This window comes from Pan paniscus, chromosome 1 (assembly GCF_029289425.2).
Source record: "Pan paniscus chromosome 1, NHGRI_mPanPan1-v2.0_pri, whole genome shotgun sequence".
NCBI lineage: Eukaryota > Metazoa > Chordata > Mammalia > Primates > Hominidae > Pan > Pan paniscus.
In genome coordinates, this window is record NC_073249.2 from 29,142,724 (window position 1) to 29,164,095 (window position 21,372).

Below are 21,372 nucleotides of genomic sequence, written 5' to 3' on the forward strand. Positions count from 1 at the left end.
TACTTTCAAAAATAGTGCTTTGTCAAAGAAACAAGTTATTCTATTTACTTTATGTACGCATTCCATTTATTTCTTCAGCAAATATGTATGAAGCACTTACTAGCATGATCACAATTTCAGTTAAATAGTTAAGTACAGTAGCCCCCCCTTTATCCATGGGTTCATTTTCCACATAATTATTCAATTTAATTATTAGTTATTGTTAATCTTTCACTGTGCCTAATTTATAAATTGAACTTTATCATATATATGTATAGGTAAAAACATAATACACATACATAGGTTTCAGTACTATCCATGGTTTGTGTCATCCACTGGGGATCTTAAAACATATCCCCTTGGATTAAAGGGAAATACTGTAATTAATTGCTTACTGCCTGTATCAGTCACTAGAATTCTAGCTTTCTGGGAAAAGGTACTTCTTCTCTTTTGTTCTCTAATGCTCAGCACCCTGCGTGGCTGGCATTTAAAAGACTAACAAATATTTGTTGAATGGATGGATGAATGCATGAATGAAAAACCAAATGAATAATGAAAACAAAAGTGTATAATACACTATAACACGTACTATATTGGGCTTGCGTAGTACTATGGGAATCTATAGTAGGAGCATTTAAAGCCAGCCTTGACGGGGCTAATCTCCGGAAGAGCAATTAATCTTTTCAAAATCCGACTCTTGCAGGATACGGTCCCCCACTGGCCTGCCACTAGTTTAAAACGAATTATTTTCTGTGAAACATCAGGATCGTGCCAATAGTAGGGCATCAATAAGACTGAATAAGTCAAAGGGCTGCGCGGACAAGTCCAATTAGAACACCTCTGGCTAAAAGCCAGAATGAATGAAAGGGTTCATGCCTCGGCGTAGACACAGAACTGGGACTGAAATATCTGCCCCAAGCCTCCACGTCGACTTTGGCTCCACCTGCAGCGGCGGCGCCGTAGTCACGTGACCCGGGCCCCCGCGCCCTAGGCGCCTGGGCCAGCCTGCGCCTGCGCAGTACTCGGAGACCGCGGACCCGTGTCAGTGACAGCTTCCGGTTTGGTTTCTCCGCCTTCTGCTTGGCTAGAGCTATTGGGGCTCGGTGGCGGCCGCAGTGGGGTGGAGGGGGCAGGGCGTGGTGAGGTAAGGTGAGTGCCGTAGTGGGGTTCCCTGGAGCCATGGCCTGCTCCATTGTCCAGTTCTGCTACTTCCAGGATCTCCAGGCCGCCCGGGACTTCCTCTTTCCTCACCTGCGGGAGGAGATCCTCAGCGGCGCCTTGCGGAGGGACCCCAGTAAGTGCCCCTCTGGCCTCACCCTTCCTTCCCTCGTCACCCGCGGCCTCTGCTCGGCGGGTTCGGGTCTCCTACTCGCTCTGCGCCGCCTGCCTCTGCCCTCTGGACCCCCAGTTCTCCCCGTGCCTCCCCTCCGCTCCGGGATGACACCCTGCCCACCTCGTCCTGAAGCCCCATTTGTGTTGTCTTCCTCTCGACCCAGCTTTTCTCCTTAGGCCCTCTGACCCCTGGCCAAAAACTGCGTCTTGTTTCCTCTCGCCTCTGCCTATCACCGCTTTCTCCCTCCCTCCCCCTACCCCCACACATTCCTAGCTTTCTCTCTGAGTATCTTCTCCGTCTCCCATCTTCAGCCTGGGGTCGTTCCCTGTTTCATGTTGCCTGCTCCGTGATCGCATCCTCCCCGTTCCTTGCCACATGTCAGCGCTCCACTCTGGTATTGCCCCAGCTCCCACTCTCTTCCATCCCGGAGACTGTGGCCTTCTGCCACCTCCCATTCCGAAAGTGTTGATCATCCCCCCACACTCTCCCTTCTTTCATCTGCATTTCCCCCATTCAGATTTTGAGAACAAATGGCTGACAAATGAGTGACTCTTGAGGTAAGACTCTCTCAAAGAAGGAAAATAACCTGTCAGGAAGTGAATGAGAATCTACATTAGGAACTAAAATTACAGTGACATAGCCAGGAAAGGTTAATTTGCTTTATTGGGATGAGAAGCCTTCCACCTATTTTTATCATCAAAGTGTTTAATAAGCCTTTCCCCAAGTAGTATAAAGTTGCAAGGCTGGTTTATTAGATACTATATAGGCTTTCGGAATTTCATACATTTCATTTTGAAAGGGTGTGCCTTGTGTTTTATTTTATTTTATTTTATTTTTGCATTTCCAACATGAAGCACATTTGGCTTTGTAGTACAGCGCTCTCACTTTGTGCTATACCGGAATGGTGATATAAAGCCCACTAAGCTCCTCTCCCTTTTTTAGAAAATTTAGAAGATATCAAATCGAACCCATCTGTGAATGATTGCATACCTTGTGCCAGTCATTGGTGCTACAAACCAAATAAGGTTGGTGGACCCTGCTGTAGGAACTTCTGGTTTACAGACAAATCATTAACTTCCATTCAGTGTGACTGAGATACATGAGGCATTTTCTTGAAGTGGTGATACTTAAGCCTACCTTTGAAGTACTAGTTAGAGGAGTAAAGGAGCAGTAATAGCATGTGCAGAGGAAGGGAGGCCTGAAATGGCATGGTATTTAGAGAACTAAGAAAAGCTGAATGGCTGGAGAGGAGGATGGGAGAGGAAGAGTTGGGGCAATGAGGCAGTAGTAGTAATAAGGAGCTAGACCATGAGAAGCCTTGTGAAAGTTGTGGCGTTTCTCTGAAAGTTTAAGTAGAGAAATGACATTGTCAGATTTGTACTTAATGTAATCAACAACATTTGTTGAAGACCTGTAATGTGCTCTGGTAGCAAAGTGGAGGAGAGATTGGAAGAAGGGAAATGGATTGGGAAGCTCTTCCAGTAATCCAAGCAAGAAATTATGTGAGCTTGAATTAAGAACCTTAGTAGGATGAAGATGAAGGACTAGATTAGAAAGACGTTAAGGAGTTAGAATCTGCAGGACCTTGTGAAGGTCTGGTGATGGGCATTGTAACTAGTAAGTGAGGGGGAGTTTAGGAAGTCTTTGGCTTGTGATTTGGGCAACTATATGTAATAAGAGAATGAAGGATACAGATTTTCAACCTTTTGCATTTTAAATGTTTACGGTATGTCCAAGTAAGGACATCTGGTTGAACACCAGATATAGATAGTCTAAACAGTAGGGAGTACTGGGCCAGAGATGTTAATTGGGGAGCTAACAGCAAAAAGTGTCAGTTCAGTCTCAAGGATTATGTATGTTGTGAAATGCACTGAGTACTAAAGCTGTAAGCTTAGAGGAGCACTGGTGTTTAAAAGTCAAGTAGAGGTTACTGGGAAGAAGACTGAGAAGGAGTAAAAGAAAGAGGAAAATCATGTGAGAGTAAGGCCCTCGGAGCTGAGGAAGGCGAGAACTTGATGAAGGTGAGGAATGGTCAGCAGTTTTGCAAATGCAGCAGGGGTCAGGTAAGAAAAGGATAGAAAAATGCTTATTGGTTTTGGGAAGGTGGAGGTAACTTGGACCTTAGGACAGTTTCAGTAGGATAGTGGAGGCAGAAAGCATAGTTATAGGATAAGGGGTTAAAAAGTGAAATATACTATTTCAAGGAGCTTGGCTGTGAAGGATAGCAGATGCAAGATTGTAGATAGGGAATGTAGAAAAAAGGAACAGATTTTCTTTATCCCTCTACCACTCTCCTGGTCCAGGCCACCATCTTTTCTCAACCTGGGCTATGATATGATATGTCTTCTTCTAGCAATTCTTCCTGCTTTTGCTCTTGGTTTCCTGTAATAATTCTCAACAGTAGTTACAGTGAGCTTTTAAGGCATAATTTAGATCACAACATTGCCTTTTTTTTTGAGATGAAGTCTCACTCTGTTGCCCAAGCTGGAGTGCAGTGGCATGATCTCGGCTTACTACAACCTCCACCTCCTGGGTTCAAGTAATTCTTCTGCCTCAGCCTCCTGAGTAGCTGGGACTACAGGCATGCGCCACCATGCCCGGCTAATGTTTGTATTTTTAGTAGAGATGGGGTTTCACTGTTGGCCAGGCTGGTCTTGAACTCCTGACCTTGCGATCCACCTGCCTTGGCCTCCCAAAGTGCTGGGATTACAGTCATGAGCCACCACACCCAGCCTAACATTGCCCTTTTAATAACACTCTATGGTTTTTGATTGCACTTAACGTAAAATCCAAAGTTCTTAAATGGTGTATAAGGCCCTTGAGACTCTGCTTCCTGCCATTTCTTGGACCTTATACACCTCTCCCCTTATTTCTTATGCTTCAGACGCTCTTTTTTGTTGTTAAACCAGCCAACCACATTTGTGGCTGAGGTTTTTGCCCTCACTGTTGTCTATGCCTTGGATGCTTTTTGCAGATCTTTGCATGCTAGTTGCATCTTGTCATTCAAGTCTCAGCTCAAATGTCAACCCAGGGCAGCCTTTTCTGACCACCTGATCTAGATCTAAAGTAGTCAATACAACCCCCTTGTTCCTACTTGTTATTCTCAATCATATCATCCTGTTTATTTTCATCATTATATTTCTACTGTCCAGTATGGTAACCTCTAGGCACATGTGGTTATTGAGCCTGTGAAATGTGGCCAGTGCAACTGAGGAACTGAATTTTTAAAATTCAAGTTAATTTTAATTAATTTAAATTTAAGTAGCCAAAGTGGCTAATGCCTATAATATAGTATGGCACAGTTATAGGTGCTAAAACTCAGGTACATACAGATTGAATACTTGTCCAAGTTACATAGGCAGTTGGGGATATAAATACACCCCAAACATCTAGATTAATTTGCACTATACCTATAGATTTATAAATATGGTTTAATGTATTTCTTTTCTAAATCAAATTCTTGAGTTTATGTATGTTGATATTATTGTGGCTATGATCATTTCATGTAGAAAATGAACAGAATGGACCTCTTCACCAGTGAGCCCCTTTGTAAAACCTGTACGGATGATCTCAGACTTATGATGGTTTGGCTTCCAATTTTTTAGCTTTACAGTAATGTGAAAGCAATGTGTACTTTGTAGAAACCATACTTCAAATTTTGCACTTTGATCTTTTCCAGAGCTAGTGATACAATGGGTAAGATACTCTTTTGTGATGGTGGGTAGCAGCAGCAAATATGAGAGACTGTACTCTACGGTATTCAAGAAGTACTGTATTCAAGAAATTACATGAGATATTTTCAACCCTTCATGATAAAATAGACTTTGTGTTAGAAGATTTTGCCCAACTATAGGCTAATGTAAGTGTTCTGAGCACTTTTAAGATAGTCTAGGCCAAGCCGTAATATAAAGAGTTTTGAACGTAAACTTTTGTACAGTGAAATTTTACAGAGAAAAAATGACATTAGCAGAGCAGGTAAATAGGACCTGACTTAAACTGCTGATGGTATTTGCCTTTGCTTTTCTTCACTTTGTTTATTAATGTTATAAATGTTTATTGGGAAGCAGAAATCATGAGATCATCTTAAATTTTTTTAGCTGATATAGTTGTAATTTCTTAACCCAGCTCATCTCTAGAGGATATGTAAAAACATAAAACACCTCAATTACTTGTGAATTATAGAGGTGTATCAGTTGGTTTAAAAGTGCTTTTATTGGGCTGAGCTCTTGGAAGACTCAGGTCCTTGGGTCATAGGCATCACGGACCAATCTGAAGAAAACTGCATTTCAGGGCCTGTTGAGGCTACAACTCCAGTTGGAGGTCCAAAACATGTTCTCGTGACTCAGCAATTTCCTTGTCAGAATCCATTACCTGCAAATAGTGGCCAGGCTCAGTGGGTCTTGTGTCCTTCAAATTCTTCCCAGCGTGTTCCTTTGCAAGCACAAAAGCTTGTCTCCAGTCACAAGCCAGTTCAGAATCAGAAGCAGAAGCAATTGCAGGCAACCAGTGTACCTCATCCTGCCTCCAGGCCACTGAATAACACCCAAAAGAGCAAGCAGTCCCCGCTGTCGGCACCTGAAAATAATCCTGAGGAGGAACTGGCATCAAAACAGAAAAATGAAGAATCAAAAAAGAGGCAATGGGCTTTGGAAGACCTTGAAATTGGTCGCCCTCCGGGTAAATGAAAGTTTGGTAATGTTTATTTGGCAAGAGAAAAACAAAGCAAGTTTATTCTGGCTCTTAAAGTGTTATTTAAAGCTCAGCTGGAGAAAGCAGGAGTGGAGCATCAACTCAGAAGAGAAGTAGAAATACAGTCCCACCTCCAACATCCTAATATAATCAGACTGTATGGTTATTTCCATGATGCCACCAGAGTCTACCTAATTCTGGAATATACACCACTTGAAACAAGCAATACAGAACTTCAGAAACTTTCAAAGTTTGATGAGCAGAGAACTGCTACTTATATCACAGAATTGGCAAGTGCCCTGTCTTCTTGTCATTCAAAAACAGTTATTCATAGAGACATTAAGCCAGAGAACTTACTTCTTGGATCAGCTGGAGAGCTTGAAATTGCAAATTTTGGGTGGTCAGAACATGCTCCATCTTCCAGGAGGACCACTCTCTGTGGCACCCTGGACTACCTGCCCCCTGAAATGATTGAAGGTCGGATACATGATGAGAAGGTGGATCTCTGGAGCCTTGGAGTTCTTTGCTGTGAATTTTTAGTTAGGAAGCCTCCTTTTGAGGCAAATACATACCAAGAGACCTACAAAAGAATATCACAGGTTGAGAATTCACATTCCCTGACTTTGTAACAGAGGGAGCCAGGGACCTCATTTCAAGACTGTTGAAGCATGATCCCAGCCAGAGGCCAATGCTCAGAGAAGTACTTGAATACCCCTGGAACACAGCAAATTCATCAAAACCATCAAATTGCCAAAACAAAGAATCAACTAGCAAGTATTCTTAGGAATCGTGCAGGGGGAGAAATCCTTGAGCCAGGGCTGCTGTATAACCTCTCAGGAACATGCTACCGAAATTTATTTTACCATTGACTGCTGCCCTCAATCTAGAACACTACAAGAAATATTTGTTTTACTGAGCAGGTGTGCCTTAACCTCCCTACTCAGAAAGCTCCACATCAATAAACATGACACTCTGAAGTGAAAGTAGCCACGAGAATTGTGCTACTTATACTGGTTCATAATCTGGAGGCAAGGTTCGACTGCAGCCACCCCATCAGTCTGTGCCAGGCATGGTGTCCTCCCAGGAGACAAATCCAGAGTCTGGCTGTGGGGAAAGTGACCACTTTGTCCTGACTCGATCGGTTAAGGAGCTATCCAATAACCTTCCAAGTACCTGAGTGAGTGTGTAACTTATTGGGTTGGCCAAGCCTGGTAAAGCTGTTGGACTGAGTATGTGATTCTTTTTAAGTAGGAAAATAAAGATATTTGTACAGACAAAAAAGTACTTTTATTTTACTGTGGACAGCTGCTAGAGATATAGTGATACCACTCTCTTCTATATTTGAATTATCAAAGTATGACTTTATATTACTTTGTATATTTAATTACAAAAGAAGACTGTCCTCTGTAGCTTTAAAAGATGCTGAACCCTACCCTTTCCCAATGTTTACATTAATGACAACTGTTAAATTTTGTTTTTATAAAGTAAATACTATCTACTTAAGACATGAAGTCTGGTCTTACTGCTTTGTGGCTTTTTTGTTTGTTTTGTTTTTGTTTTTTAGAGACAGGGCCTCACTCTGTCACCCAGGCCAGAGTGCAGTGGCATGATCATAGCTCACTGCAGCCTTAAACTCCTGGATTCAAGGGATCCTCCCACCTCAGTCTCCTGTGTTGCTAGGACTACAAGTATGCAGCACCATGCCCAGATAATTTTTTTGGTTTTTGTTGAGATAGGGTCTTGCTGTGTTGCCCAAGCTGGTCTTGAACTCCTGGGCTTAAGTGATCCTCCCACCTGGACTCTCAAAGTGCTAGAATTATAGGCATGATCCACTCTCCCTGGTTTATTACTTTGAAGTTGCAGGGATGGGTGGAGTATAGGTCCCCACTTTATGGGTCCCCATTTAACCTACAGTGACATAATTTCCAATGCCTAGACCAGAACTTTCTGAAATTTACAGTTGAGTTGGGCAAAAATATAAATAAATACATAAATAAATACATGAATAGAGAGGGAGAGCCAGAATAGTTGGAGATAATTTGGGTATTATAATATTGTGGATTTCTTGATTTACCTAATAGTAAAATAATTTCTTGTTGACATACTAAAAATGTAGAATAGTTTTCCTTCTTGCCTCTTTTACCAACCAGAATATAAAGCATGTAGGGAATTATGTTGAAATAATCAATTCATGTTTTTAAGCAATCTCTGAGAAAAATGTGCTTTATTTAGGATAACCTAAAATCATAGAATCACTTTGCATAATGGGCTATCACAAATGATATAAAATACTCTATTTTTTATATGTAGTAAAAATATTTTCTCTAGTTTGAGATCATACTAGGAGAGAAAATAATCTGAAAATAGAACATTTATAGAGATTTCAGAAAATATATAGAGCTACTGGGTTTCTTTAAAATTGGAAGAGGATCATACAGATAAAATTTTACCAGTGAGGAAATTGAGATTTGAGTGTTCTTCAATTTCTTCATTCAGGTAGTATTTATCGAGCATCTACTATGTTCTAAGCACAAAATGAGTTTAAAGATAAATAAAATAAGTTCCTCAAGCAATTTTCAGCTAATAAAAGAAGACACGTATGTGAAACGATTGTTAGAGGTGTTATGCTATGATATGGCACATGATGGGGGAGAATGAAGGAGTGTTGGTCTAGTCTATACAGGAAACCCAGAAAGTCTTCATATAGGAGGTGATATTTTCACATTAATAGTTTAAAGATGTCCATCAGATGGAGAGAAAATAGACAACAGATGTGAAACAGTATGGGATTCAGAAAGCTGCAAATAGTAAATTGTGGTGGGAGGGTGGGATGTGTTAATTGAAGAGGTTGGTGAAGGAGTTTAGATTTTATTCAGTAGCAGGGTCTTTAGATTGAAGTAAGAGTACCTTGGGATCATGGAAATTTATAAAAGGTTGCTTGGGAACAGATGATTTTAAGTAAATCATTTTCCACATGTACCTGTGAAAGTGCCTACTTTCTCACCCTGCCTTCTCCCACTTTATCTCTGACACGTTTGTAGTCTTATTATAGTAAGTTGCTTCAAGGTGTAAAAAAAACCTCCCCTTTAATCAAAGTGTTGTAAATTCCTCCATTTGTTTTATTATTAGTTTTCCAAATTTTACTTTTTGTTTAATTATCAAGATTTATGATATATTTATGTTGTTTTCCTCACTTATTTACATATAATAATTGTAATAACTCAAGCAAGAAGAAAAATGTTAATACTTAAGAGTCTTATCACAGGAAAATGTTTTCTTAATTCATATCCTTTTTTGCAGAGAAAGTTTTGTACTGATAATAATAAAAATCTGTCTTTATTAGAATAGCATTCTGTGGAGGAAGTAGAATAGACATAAGTATTCAAGGAGAATAAAGGACTTGTAAAAACTGTTGAGAAGGTCAGCATTTTTTTTTAATGGATGTCGGTGGATATCATTTCCCTATAGTGTTTAGAATCCACTAAGTTTTAAAAAGTAATAATAGTTTTATGTTTAAATGTACATGTTTATAGTATAACAGAAATTACACATTTTTTGCAAGAGATACATACTAAAAAATTCTTTTGGGGCATATATGAACAAAAAATTTGAAGGCCATTCTCCTGTAAGACTCAGTGATTCCCAGTCTTGTCTTTTCTTTTTTTTTGTTGGCATAATAGCATACATAAGAAAAATGAGATATGGACCCCAAACAGCTAAAACAATTTTGGAAAAGAAGAAAAAAGTTAGAAGATTCACACTTTCTGATGTCAAAGCATATTGCAAAGCTGTAATAACCCAAACTGTATGATACTGGCATAAAGACAAACAAACCAATGGAATGGAATAGATAGCTGATAAGTAAACCCTCACATATATGGTCAGGATGATCTTCAGCAAGTGTGCCAAGAGCATTCTTTGGGGGAAAAGACAGCTTCTTCAACATATGATGTTAGAGGAAATGGCTATCCATATGCAAAAGAATGAAATTGAATCCTTATCTTATACCATATACAAAAATTAAATAGGTTAAAGACCTAAATGCAGCACCTAACACTGTAAAACTTTAGAAGAAAACATAGGAGAAAAGCTTCATGACATTGGACTTGCATGCTTTTGGATATGACACCAAAAGCATAGGCAGCAGAAGTAAAAGTGGACAAATGGGGCTACACTAAGCTTAAAAACTTTGTGCATCAAAGGACACAATCAACAGTGTGAAAAGGCAGTTTTCAAAATGGGAGAAAATATTTGCAAATCATGTATCTGATATGGGATTAATATCCAGAATATATAAAGAATTCCTGCAACTCAATAACAACAACAAAAAATCAACCCTATTTAAAATGAGCAAAGGACTTAAGTAGACATTTCTTCAAGGATGATATACAGATGACCAAAAAGAATATGAAAAGATGCTCAACATCACTAATCTTCAGAGTGATGCAAACCAAAACATAATGAAATGTTACACCTATTAGAAATGGCTACTATCAAAAAAAAAGTATCAAGATATGGTGAGGATATGGAGAATTATAAACTTTTGTGCACTGTTGGTGGGATGATAAGATGATACAGCCACTATGGAAAAAATAAGAGTTCCTCAAAAAATTTTAAAAAAATTATATGCTCCAGCAATATCACTTCAAGGTGTATATACAGAAGAATTGAAAGCAGGGTCTTGAAGAGATGTTTGCACACCCATGTTCATAGACAGTTCACAGTAGCCAAGAGGTGGAAACAACCCAAATGCCCATCGGTGGATGAATGGATAAACAAAATGTGGTATTATACACACAATGGAATACTGTTTAGCCATTAAAATCCAGGAAATGTCACATGCTATAACATGAATGAACCTTGTTAAATTATGCTAAGTGAAATATTCCAGTCACAAAAAGACAACTACTATATGATTCCACTTACATGAGGAAGCTAAAGTAGTCATTTATAGAAACAAAAAATAGAATGGCGGTTACCAGAGGCTGAGGAAAGGGAGAACGGGAATTGTTTAATGATACAGAGTTTCAGATTTGCAAGATGAAGTTCTGGAGATCTTTTTTTTTTTCACAACAATGTGAGTAAACACTACTGAACTGTCCACTTAGAAATGGTTAAGATGATAAATTTTATGTTTTTTTGTTTGTTTGTTTGTTTGTTTTTTCTTGAGACAGAGTCTTGCTCTGTCGCCCAGGCTGGAGTGCAGTGGTGCGATCTCGGCTTACTGCAAGCTCCACCTCCCGGGTTCACGCCATTCTCCTCCCTCAGCCTCTCGAGTAGCTAGGACTACAGGTGCCTGCCACCATGCCTGGCTAATTTTTTTTTTTGTATTTTTAGTAGAAATGGGGTTTCACCGTGTTAGCCAGGATGGTCTCCATCTCCTGACCACGTGATCTGCCCGCCTTGGCCTCCCAAAGTGCTGGGATTACAGGTGTGAGCCACTGCGCCTGGCCTGTGTGTTTTTTTTTAACCAAAATACAAAATGTCAATCAATTAGATTAATAATAAATAGATTATTTGAAAACGCGACAAAGCTGCTTATGATGGAAAGTGACATAAGTTCCAATAGTTCCAGGCCCTACCTGACTGCTTTTACTGCTAAAAGGATCAATATCTTGGCTCACCTGTAACCCATTTACAGCATACTAAGAATCTCTGCTACGGGCAGAGGGCAGCCATTGATGGTTTTAAGTAAAAGTGTAGCAAAAATATTTTAAGATTTGAGTTTTAAACAGATATATTTGGTAGCTGTAAAGAGAATAGATTGGGCAGTTCAAAGCTAGAGGCAGGTGACCATTAGATAGATAGTTGTAGAAGTCCAAGTTAGAGCCCATAAAGGCAGAACTAAGGTAATAGCAATGGCAGTGGAGTTTGAGACTATTAGAATTTGAGCTGAGAAATAGGATAACCAGACAAATATTTTAGAGACATTTCTTTGTCAGCAAAGAGAAGAATGGATGGGAGTGATGGGTAAAGTGGAAGTGGAGTGACCAGTTAGGAGGCTATTGCAGTATTCCAAAAGAGGAGATTATCTTTTCCTTAGCATGGTTTTCCTAAGAGGTTATTTTATAGTATACACAGTGACAGTCCTGGAAGTATGACAAGTATTTTTGAATGAGTACTATGCTTAATACAATTTGGGACTATTGAGACCTTGAATGAAGAGTAAGTTGTTGAACCTTCCTCATAGAGAAGAATTCTTGAAACTCCTAGGTATCTGCTGTGACCATATCTTGCCTTTAAAAAAGAGACCAGAAATGGTCCCTTGAACATAGATTACTTTTCTTTGTACAATGTGAGTCTAAATCTCACATATAAGTTCCCCAGAAGAGAGAATCTCATCAGGTCAAGAGAGTAGACATTACTTACCACATTGCCCCCCCTTTTTTTTAAGGTATGTAAAATCAGACATAAAAACCACCACCTGGCTACTCATACTCTACCTTTCAGACGTTAAAACCTCAGTACTGTGCTGTCTAACGTGGTAGCCACTAGCCACATATGGCTATTTACATTTAAGTTTAAATCAATAGTAATTAAATTTTAAAAAATTCAGTTCCTCAGTCACAGTGGCTACATTTGAAGTGTTCAAGCCATATGTTGCTAGTGGCTACCATATTGAGCAGCACAGATACAGAATACTTCCATGATTACAGAAAGTCTTAGTAAGACTTTTTTCTTCTTCTTCTTCAACTTTTAAGTTCAGGGATGCATGTGCAGGATGTGCAGGTTTGTTATATATGTAAATGTGTGCCATGGTGGTTTGCTGCACAGATCACCCCATCACCCAGGTATTAAGCCCAGCATCCATTAGCTATTCTTCCTGATGTTCTCCCTCCCCCGACCACCCCAACAGGCCCCTGTGTGTTTTGTTCTCCCCCATGTGTCCATGTGTTCTCATCATTCAGCTCCCACTTATAAGTCAGAACATGTGGTGTCTGTTTTTCTATTCCTGCATTAGTTTGCTGAGGATAATGGCCTCCAACTCCATCCATGTCCCTGCAAAGGACATAATCTTGTTTCTTTTTATGGCTGTGTAGTATTCCATGGTGTATATATACCACATTTTTCCTTATCCAGTCTATCATTGATGGGCATTTAGGTTGATTTTGTGTCTTTACTATTGTATTGTGAATAGTGCTGCAGTGAACATATGTGGGCATGTATCTTTATAAAAGAATTATTTATATTGCTTTGGGTATATACCCAGTAATGGGATTGCTGGGCCAAAAGGTATTTCTGCCTCTACGTCTTTGAGGAATCACCACACTGTCTTCCACAATGGTTGAACTAATTTACACTCCCACCAACAGTGTAAAAGCATTCCTTTTTCTCTGCAACCTTGTCAGAATCTGTTGTTTTTTTGACCTTTTAACAATAGTCATTCTGACTGGCATAAGCATTTCTGTAATGATTAGTGATATTGAGCTTTTTTTCAATATGTTTTTTGGCTGCATGTATGTCTTCTTTTGAGAAGTGTCTGTTCATATCCTTTGCCCAGTTTATAATGTGGTTGCTTGTTTTTTCTTGTAAATTTGTTTAAGTTCCTTGTAGACTCTGGATATTAGACTTTTGTCAGATGGATAGATTGCAATAATTTTCTCCTGTAGATTATCAGTTCACTCTGACAATAGTTTCTTTTGCTGTGCAGAAGCTCTTTTGTTTAATTAGATCCCATTTGTCAATTTTTGCTTTTGTTGCAATTGCTTTTGGCGTTTTCATCATGAAATCTTTGCCCATGCCTATGTCCTGAATGGTATTGCTAGATTTTCTTCTAGGGTTTTTATAGTTTTGGGTTTTACCTTTAAGTCTTTAATCCATCTTGGGTTAAATTTTGTATATGTTGTAAGGAAGGGGTCCAGTTTCGATGATCTGCATATGGCTAGGCAGTAGTCCCATTTATTAAATTTATTAAATAAGGAGTCCTTCCCCCATTACTTGTTTTTGTCAGATTTGTCGAAGATCACATGATTGTAGGTAAGGGCCTTATTTCTGAGTTCTCTGTTCTGTTCCATTGGTGTATGTGTCTGTTCTTCTACCAGTACCATGCTGTTTTGGTTACTATAGCTTGCAGTATAGTTTGAAATAAGGTAGTGTGATGCCTCCAGCTATGTTCTTTTTGCTTAGAATTGTCTTGGCTATTTGGGCTCTTATTTGGTTCCATATGAATTTTAAAATAATTTTTTTTTTCTAATTCTGTGAAGAATGTCAGTGGTAGTTTAATGGGAATAGCATTGAATCCATAAATTACTTTGGGCAGTATGACCATTTTCACAATATTGATTCTTCCTATCCATGAGCATGGAATGTTTTTCCATTTATTTGTGTCCTCTCTGATTTTGAGCAATGGTTTGTAGTTCTCCTTGAAGAGGTCCTTCACTTCCCTTGTTAGCTGTGTTCCTAGGTATTTTATTCTTTTTGTAGCAGTCATGAATGGGAGTTCATTCATAATTTGGCTGCCTGTCTGTCGTAGAGTATAGGAATGCTTGTGATTTTTTGCACATTGATTTTGTATCCTGAGACTTTGCTGAAGTTGCTTATCAGCTTAAGAAGCCTTTGGGCTGAGATGATGGGGTTTTCTAGATATAGGATCATATCCTCTGCAAACAGAGACAATTTGACTCCTCTCTTCCTGTTTGAGAACCCTTTATTTCTTTCTCTTGCCTGATTGCCCTAGCCAGAACTTCCAATACTATGTTGAATAAGAGTGGTGAGAGAGGGCATCCTTGTCTTGTGCTGGTTTTCAAGGGAAATGCTTCCAGCTTTTGCCCATTCAGTATGATATTGGCTGTGGGTTTGTCATACAAGGCTCTTACTATTTTGAGGTATGTTCCTTCAATACCTAGTTTATTGAGAGTTTTTAACATGAAGGGATGTTGAATTTTATCAAAGGCCTTTTCTGCATCTATTAAGGTATTCATGTGGTTTTTTGTCTTTAGTTCTGTTTATGTGATAAATCACATTTATTGATTTGAATATGTTGAACCAACCTTGCATTCTGGGGATGAAGCCACCTTGATTGTGGTAGATAAGCATTTTGAGGTGATGCTGGATTCAATTTGCCGATATTTTATTGAGGATTTTTACATTGATGTTCATCAGGAATATTGGCCTGAAGTCTTTTTCTTTTGTTGTATCTCTGCCGGGTTTTGGTATCAAGATGATGCTGGTCTCATAGAATGAGGGAGGAGTCCCTCCTTTTCAATTTTTTGGAATAGTTTCAGTAGAAATGGTACCAGCTCTTCTTTGTACCTCTGGAAGAATTCCACTGTGAATCCATCTTGTCCTGGGCTTTCTTTTTGGTTGGTAGGGTATTTATTACAATTTCAGAACTCATTATTGGTCTGTTCAGAGATTCAGTTTCTTCCTAGTTGAGTCTTGGGAGGATGTATGTGTCTAGGAATTTATCCATTTTTTCTAGATTTTCTACCTTATTTCTCTGTGTTTATAAACACAGAGGTGTTTATAGTATTCTCTGAGGGTTGTTTGTATTTCTATGGGGTCAGTGGTGATATTCCCCTTATCATTTCATATTGTGTTTATTTGATTCTTCTTTTCTTCTTTATTAGTCTAGCTAGAGTTCTATCTATTTTATTAATTTTTTTAAAAAACCAGCTCGTGAATGCATTGATTTTTTTTGAAGGGCTTTTTGTGCCTCTATCTCCTTCAGTTCAGCTCTGATCTTGGTTATTTCTTGTCTTCTGCAAGCTTTGGGGTTTATTTACTCTTGGTTCTCTAGTTCTTTTTACTTGAGATGTTAGGTTGTTAAGTCGAGATCCTTCTAGCTTTTTGATGTGAGCATTTAGTGCTGTAAGTTTCCCTCTTAACACTGTTTTAGCTGCATCTCAGAGATTCTGGTACAGTGTCTCTTTGTTCTCATTAGATTCAAAGATCTTTTTGATTTCTGCTTTAATTTCATTGTTTACCCAAAAGTCACTCAGGAGCAGGTTGTTCAATTTCCTTCTGGTTGTGTGGTTTTGAGTGAATTTCTTTCTTTCTTTCTTTCTTTTGTTTTTTTTTTGAGATGGAGTCTTGCTCTGTCACCCAGGCTGAAGTGCAGTGGCATGATCTTCACTCACTGCAACCTCCACCTCCCAGGTTCAAGTGATTCTCCTGCCTCAGCCTCCCAAGTAGCTGGGACTACAGGCACATGCCACCACGCCCGGCTAATTTTTTGTATTTTTAGTAGAGACATGGTTTCACCATATTAGCCAGGATGGTCTTGATCTCCTGACCTCGTGATCCGCCCACCTCAGCCTCCCAAAATGCTGGGATTACAGGCATGAGCCACCACGCCCAGCCTTTTGAGTGAATTTCTTAATCTTGAATTCTAATTTGATTGTTCTGTGGTCTGAGAGACTGTTATTTCAGTTCTTTTGCATTTGCTGAGGAGTGTTTTACTTCTGATTATGTGATCAATTTTAGAGTAAGTGTCATGTGGTGGTGAGAAGAATGCATATGCAGTTGAATTTGAGTGGAGATTTCTGTAGATATCTATCAGGTCCACTTGTTTGAGAGCTGAGTTCAGGTCCTGAATATCTTTGTTAGTTTTCTGTCTCCATGATCTAATGTTGTCAGTTGGTGTTAAAATCTCCCACTATTACTGTGTGGGAGTCTAAGTCTCTTTGTAGGTCTCTAAGCACTTGCTTTGCGAATCTCAGTGCTCCTGTATTGGGTGCATATATATTTAAGATAGTTAACTCTTCTTTTTGAATTGAACCCTTTACCATTATGTAATGCCCTTCTTTGTCTTTTTAAATCTTTGTTGGCATGAAGTCTGTTTTGTAAGTCTGTTTTGTCAGAAACTAGGATTGCAACCCCTGCTTTTATTCTGTTTTCCATTTGCTTGGTAAATTTTCCTCCATCCTTTTATTTTGAGCCTATGTGTCTTTGCATGTGAGGTGGGTCCTTGAAGGTTTTGGCTCTTTATCCAGCTTGACATTCTATGTCTTTTAATTGAGGCATTTAGCCCATTTACATTTAAGGTTAGTATTGTTATGTGTGAATTTGATCCTGTCATCATGATGCTCGCTGGTTATTTTGCAGACTTGTTTATATGGTTGCTTCATAGTGTTACTGGTCTGTGTACTTCACTGTGTTTTCGTAGTTGTTGGTAATGGTTTTTTATTTTCATATTTAGTGCTTCCGTCAGGAGCTCTTGCAAGGCAGGCCTGGTGGTGACAAATTTCTTCAGCATTTGCCTATCGGAAAAGGATCTTATTTCTCCTTCATCTATGAAGCTTAGCTTAGCCGGTATGAAATTCTGGCCTGGAAATTCTTTTCTTTAAGAATGTTGAACATTGGCCCCCAGTTGAGAGATTTGCTGTTAGTCTAATGGGTTTCCCTTTGTAGGTGACCTGGCCTTTCTCTCTGGCTGTCCTTAACATTTTTTCTTTCATTTTGACCTTGGAGAATCTGATGATTATGTGTCTTGGGGTTGATCTTCTTGAGGAGTATCTTCCTGAGGCTCTTCGCATTTCCTGAGTTTGAATGTTGTCCTGTCTTGCTAGATTGGGGAAGTTCTCCTGGATGATATCCTGAACTATGTTTTCCAACTTGGTTCTGTTCTCTCCATCTCTTTCAGGTACCCCAATCAGTCATAGATTTGGTCTCTTTATGTGATCTCATATTTTCCAGAGGTTTTGTTCATTCCTTTTCATTTTCTTTCCCTCTATTCTTATCTGACTGTCTTATTTCAGAGAGATAGTCTTCAAGGTCTGAGATTCTTTCCTCCACTTGGTCTATTCTGCTATTGATACTTGTGATTGTATTGTGATCTTCTCATGTTGTATTTTTCAGCTCCATCAGGTCAGTTATCTTCCTCTCTAAACTGGCTGTTCTGGCTATCAGCTCCTGTATTGTTTGTTCATGATTCTTAGCTTCTTTGCATTGGGTTACAACATGCTTCTTTAGCTCACCAAAGTTTGTTGTTATCCACCTTCTGAAGCCAGCTTCTGTCAATTCAGCCATCTCCACCTCAGCCTGGTTCTGTGCGCTTGCTGGAGGGGTGCTGTAGTCATTTAGAGAAGAGGAACTCTGACTTTTTGAGTTTTCAGTGCTTTTGTATTGATTCTTTCTCATCTTTGGGGGCTATCTATCTTCAGTCTTTGAGGTTGCTGACCTCTGAATGAGGTTTTTGTGGGGTCTTTTTTGTTCATGTTGTTGTTGTTGTTTTCTGGTTTTCTTTTAACAGTCTGGCCACTCCACCATAGGGTTGCTGCAGTTTACTGGGGATCTACTCCAGACCCCAGTTGCCTCAGTTTCTCCTGTACCTAGAGGTATCACCAGTGAAGCCACAAAACAGCAAAGATGGCAGCCAGCTCCTTCCTCTGGAAGCTGCATTCTGGTGGAGTACTGACCTGTTGCTGGCCCGCATGTACCTGTAGGAGGTGGCTGGAGACCCCTGTTGGGAGGTCCCACCCAGTGAGGAGGAATGGGATCAGGGTCCCACCCCAAGAAGCAGTCTGGTCACAATCTGACAAGGCAGCTGTTCTGCATTGTTGGGGAACCTTCCTCGTAAACTGTCTATTCTCCACAGCCAGCAGGCTGGAGTGCCTGAGTCTACCGAACCACAAAGATGGTAGCCACCCCTCCGCCCCTGGGAACTTGGACCCATCTCAGGGAGATTCCAATCTGCCACCATTGGCTGGCTGGGATTCCAAGCCAGTGGGTCTTAATTTGTGAGGTGCCGTGGAAGTGGGGCCCACAAAACGATGCTGCTTGGCTCCCTGGAATCAGCCCCCTTCCTAGGGATATATACAGACAGATTTCCTGCCTTGCCAGCGATCGCAGCTGTAGTATGTAAAACTCATGGTTCTCTGTGTGTGCCTGAGTGGCTGCTCTGCCGAGACTCTACACAGCTCTGTGTATCAGACCCAAGGCCCTGGTGGTGTGGGCTCATGAGGAGATCTCCTGATCCATGGAAAGATCTATGCAAAGATCCATGGGAGAAGTGTGGTTTCCCAGGCGGGGTAGCACAATTCCTCACTGCTTCTCTTGGCTGGAGGTGACGGTTTCTTTGGCTCCATGCCCCTTCCAGGTGGGCTATCGCCCCCTCCACTCCCTCGTACTTTTCTTCGTTCTCTTTGGGTCAAGCTGTTTGTCCAGTCAGTCCCAGTGCAAGAACCTGGGTATCTCAGTTGAAGGTTCTGAATTCACTTGCCCCTTTTCATTCCTCTCCATAAGCGCCACAGACCACAGCTGCTTCTAATCGTCCATTTCAGGTCTGAGACTTCTTTCAGACTTTCTGTGCTCAATCAACACACACATACACACAAGCTAATTGGGAATTTTATTTATTTGTAATTTTATATTGTGATCTCATTTTTATAAAATGCATATCTGCAACCTTTGGAGTTTAATTATATATTATATAATATCTATATCTTTCCAAGTCATTTATAGTTTTCAGGTATATATAGCTCTAGCTTGTTTTTTTTCTTCATTTTCTCTTTTTTTTTTTTTTTTCTTTTTTTGAGAGAGGGTCTCAGCCTATCACCTAGGCTGTGCCATCATGGCTCACTGCTGCCTCCACCATCTGGGCTCAGTTGATCCTGCTGCAGCCTCAGCCTCCCCAAATAACTGGGACTACAGACATGTGCCACCATGTCCAGCTATTTTTTCTATTTATTTGTAGAGATGGGGATCTCACTATGTTGCCTAGGCTGGTCTCAAATTTGTGGGCTCAAGCAATCCCACCACCTCGGCTTTCCGTGCTGGGATTACAGGCATGAGCCACCGCACCCAGTCTATAGCATGTTCTTAATGGTTACATAATATTCCACTGAAGACTCCACTAGGCTCTATTTAATAATTGCCTGATCAATGAACATTTTAAAGGTTATTTCTGATATTTTTGCTGTAAGAACAGTGCTCCACTAAGCATCCTTATACATGTGGGTCACAATTGCCAAATTACTCTAAAAATTGGTTTTCAGGTTCAGTCCTATCTATGATAATCAGTGCCTATCTACACATACACTTATTATCATAATATGATCAGTGTCTTTGACTTTTGTTCTTCTAATAAATGAAAAATGGTATATCATGGCTTTAATTCATACGTCTTAAAATTGAGAAAAGTTGAGCATTTTCAATGTGTATCAGTCAAGTAGAGCTTGCTTTGTAAATTAACTGTTCACAGTTTTTGCTGACTTTTTAATTGTATCTTTAAACTTTTTCTATTGTTTTACAAAAGTTTATCATATCCTGTGTTTATATTTTGCAAATATTTATATAATCATATCTCTTAACCTTTGCCTTTTTAGCTTCTGTTTCATATTCTCCTTTGAAAGATCTTTCCAATCTTAAGCTTGTAAAACATTCTACTAGATTTTAATCTAAATCTAAATATCTTAATCTAAATATCACATTTGTGTGCATGTGTGTAAGTGTGAAATCGAAGGTGGAACCCTATCCTTATTTTATTGCAAATGGATATGCAATTGTTTTAACACAATTTATTAACTAATTCATCAACTTCCTACTAATTCGCGATGCTATTTTTACCATGTTAACTAGTCAGAAATACTTGCCTCCTTTTATGGCTTTTCTTCTGTTTCACTGATTTATTTGTCAGTTTCTGTCCATTTTAATGCTTAGTAGAGACAGTTTCTGCCAAAGTACTTGTATTACTCCATTCTCACACTGCTGTAAGGAAATAACCTGAGACTGGTAATTTATTAAAAAAAAGAGGTTTAATTGACTCACACTTCAGCATGCCTGAGGAGGCCTCAGGAAACACAGTCGTGGAGGAAGGGGAAGCAAACACATTCTTCTTCACATAGTGGCAAGAAGGAGAATGAGTGAGAGCAAAGTTGGGGGAGAGCCCCTTATAAAACCATCAGTTCTTGTGAGAACTCACTATCGTGAGAACAGCATGAAGGTAACCACCCCCATGATTCAATTACCTGCCACCAGGTCCCTCCACAACACATGGGGATTATCTGAAGTACAATTCAAGATGAGATTTGGGTGGGGACATGGCCAAACCATATCATTTTACCTGTCTCCTCCCAAATCTCATGTCCTCACATTTCAAAATACAATCATGTCCTTCCAACAGTCCCTCAGAGTCTTAACTTATTTTAGCATTAACTCAAATGTTCAAGTCCAAAGTATCATCTCAGACAAGGCAAGTCCCTTCCACCTATGAGCCTGTAGAATCAAAAGCAAGTTAGTTACTTCCTATATACAATGTGAGTACAGGCATGGGGTAAATACACCTTTTCCAAATGGGAGAAATTGACCAAAACAAAGGGGCTACAGGCCCCCTGTAAGTCCAAAATTCAATGGGGGCAGTCATTAAACCTTAAAGTTCCAAAATGATCTCTTTTGACTCCATGTCTCACGTCCATGTCACACTGATGCAA

The 21,372-nt window shown here is 39.7% G+C and overlaps 1 protein-coding gene and 1 pseudogene across 2 annotated transcripts in view; both read left to right on the top strand.

Moving 5' to 3' along the window:
• Positions 1-999: 999 nt before the first annotated feature.
• Positions 1,000-21,372, top strand: part of RAB3GAP2 (RAB3 GTPase activating non-catalytic protein subunit 2) — a 121,379-nt gene continuing 101,006 nt past the window's right edge. Inside the window, exon 1 of one of the 2 annotated variants that reach the window (XM_003807179.5) lies at positions 1,000-1,273. In XM_003807179.5, coding sequence (XP_003807227.1) covers positions 1,159-1,273 — 115 coding nt within the window. In that variant the 5' untranslated portion in view covers positions 1,000-1,158. The remainder of the gene's footprint in view (positions 1,274-21,372) is intronic. The other variant, XM_063597029.1, reaches the window with a different exon arrangement.
• Positions 5,515-10,404, top strand: LOC103784190 (aurora kinase A-like; annotated as a pseudogene).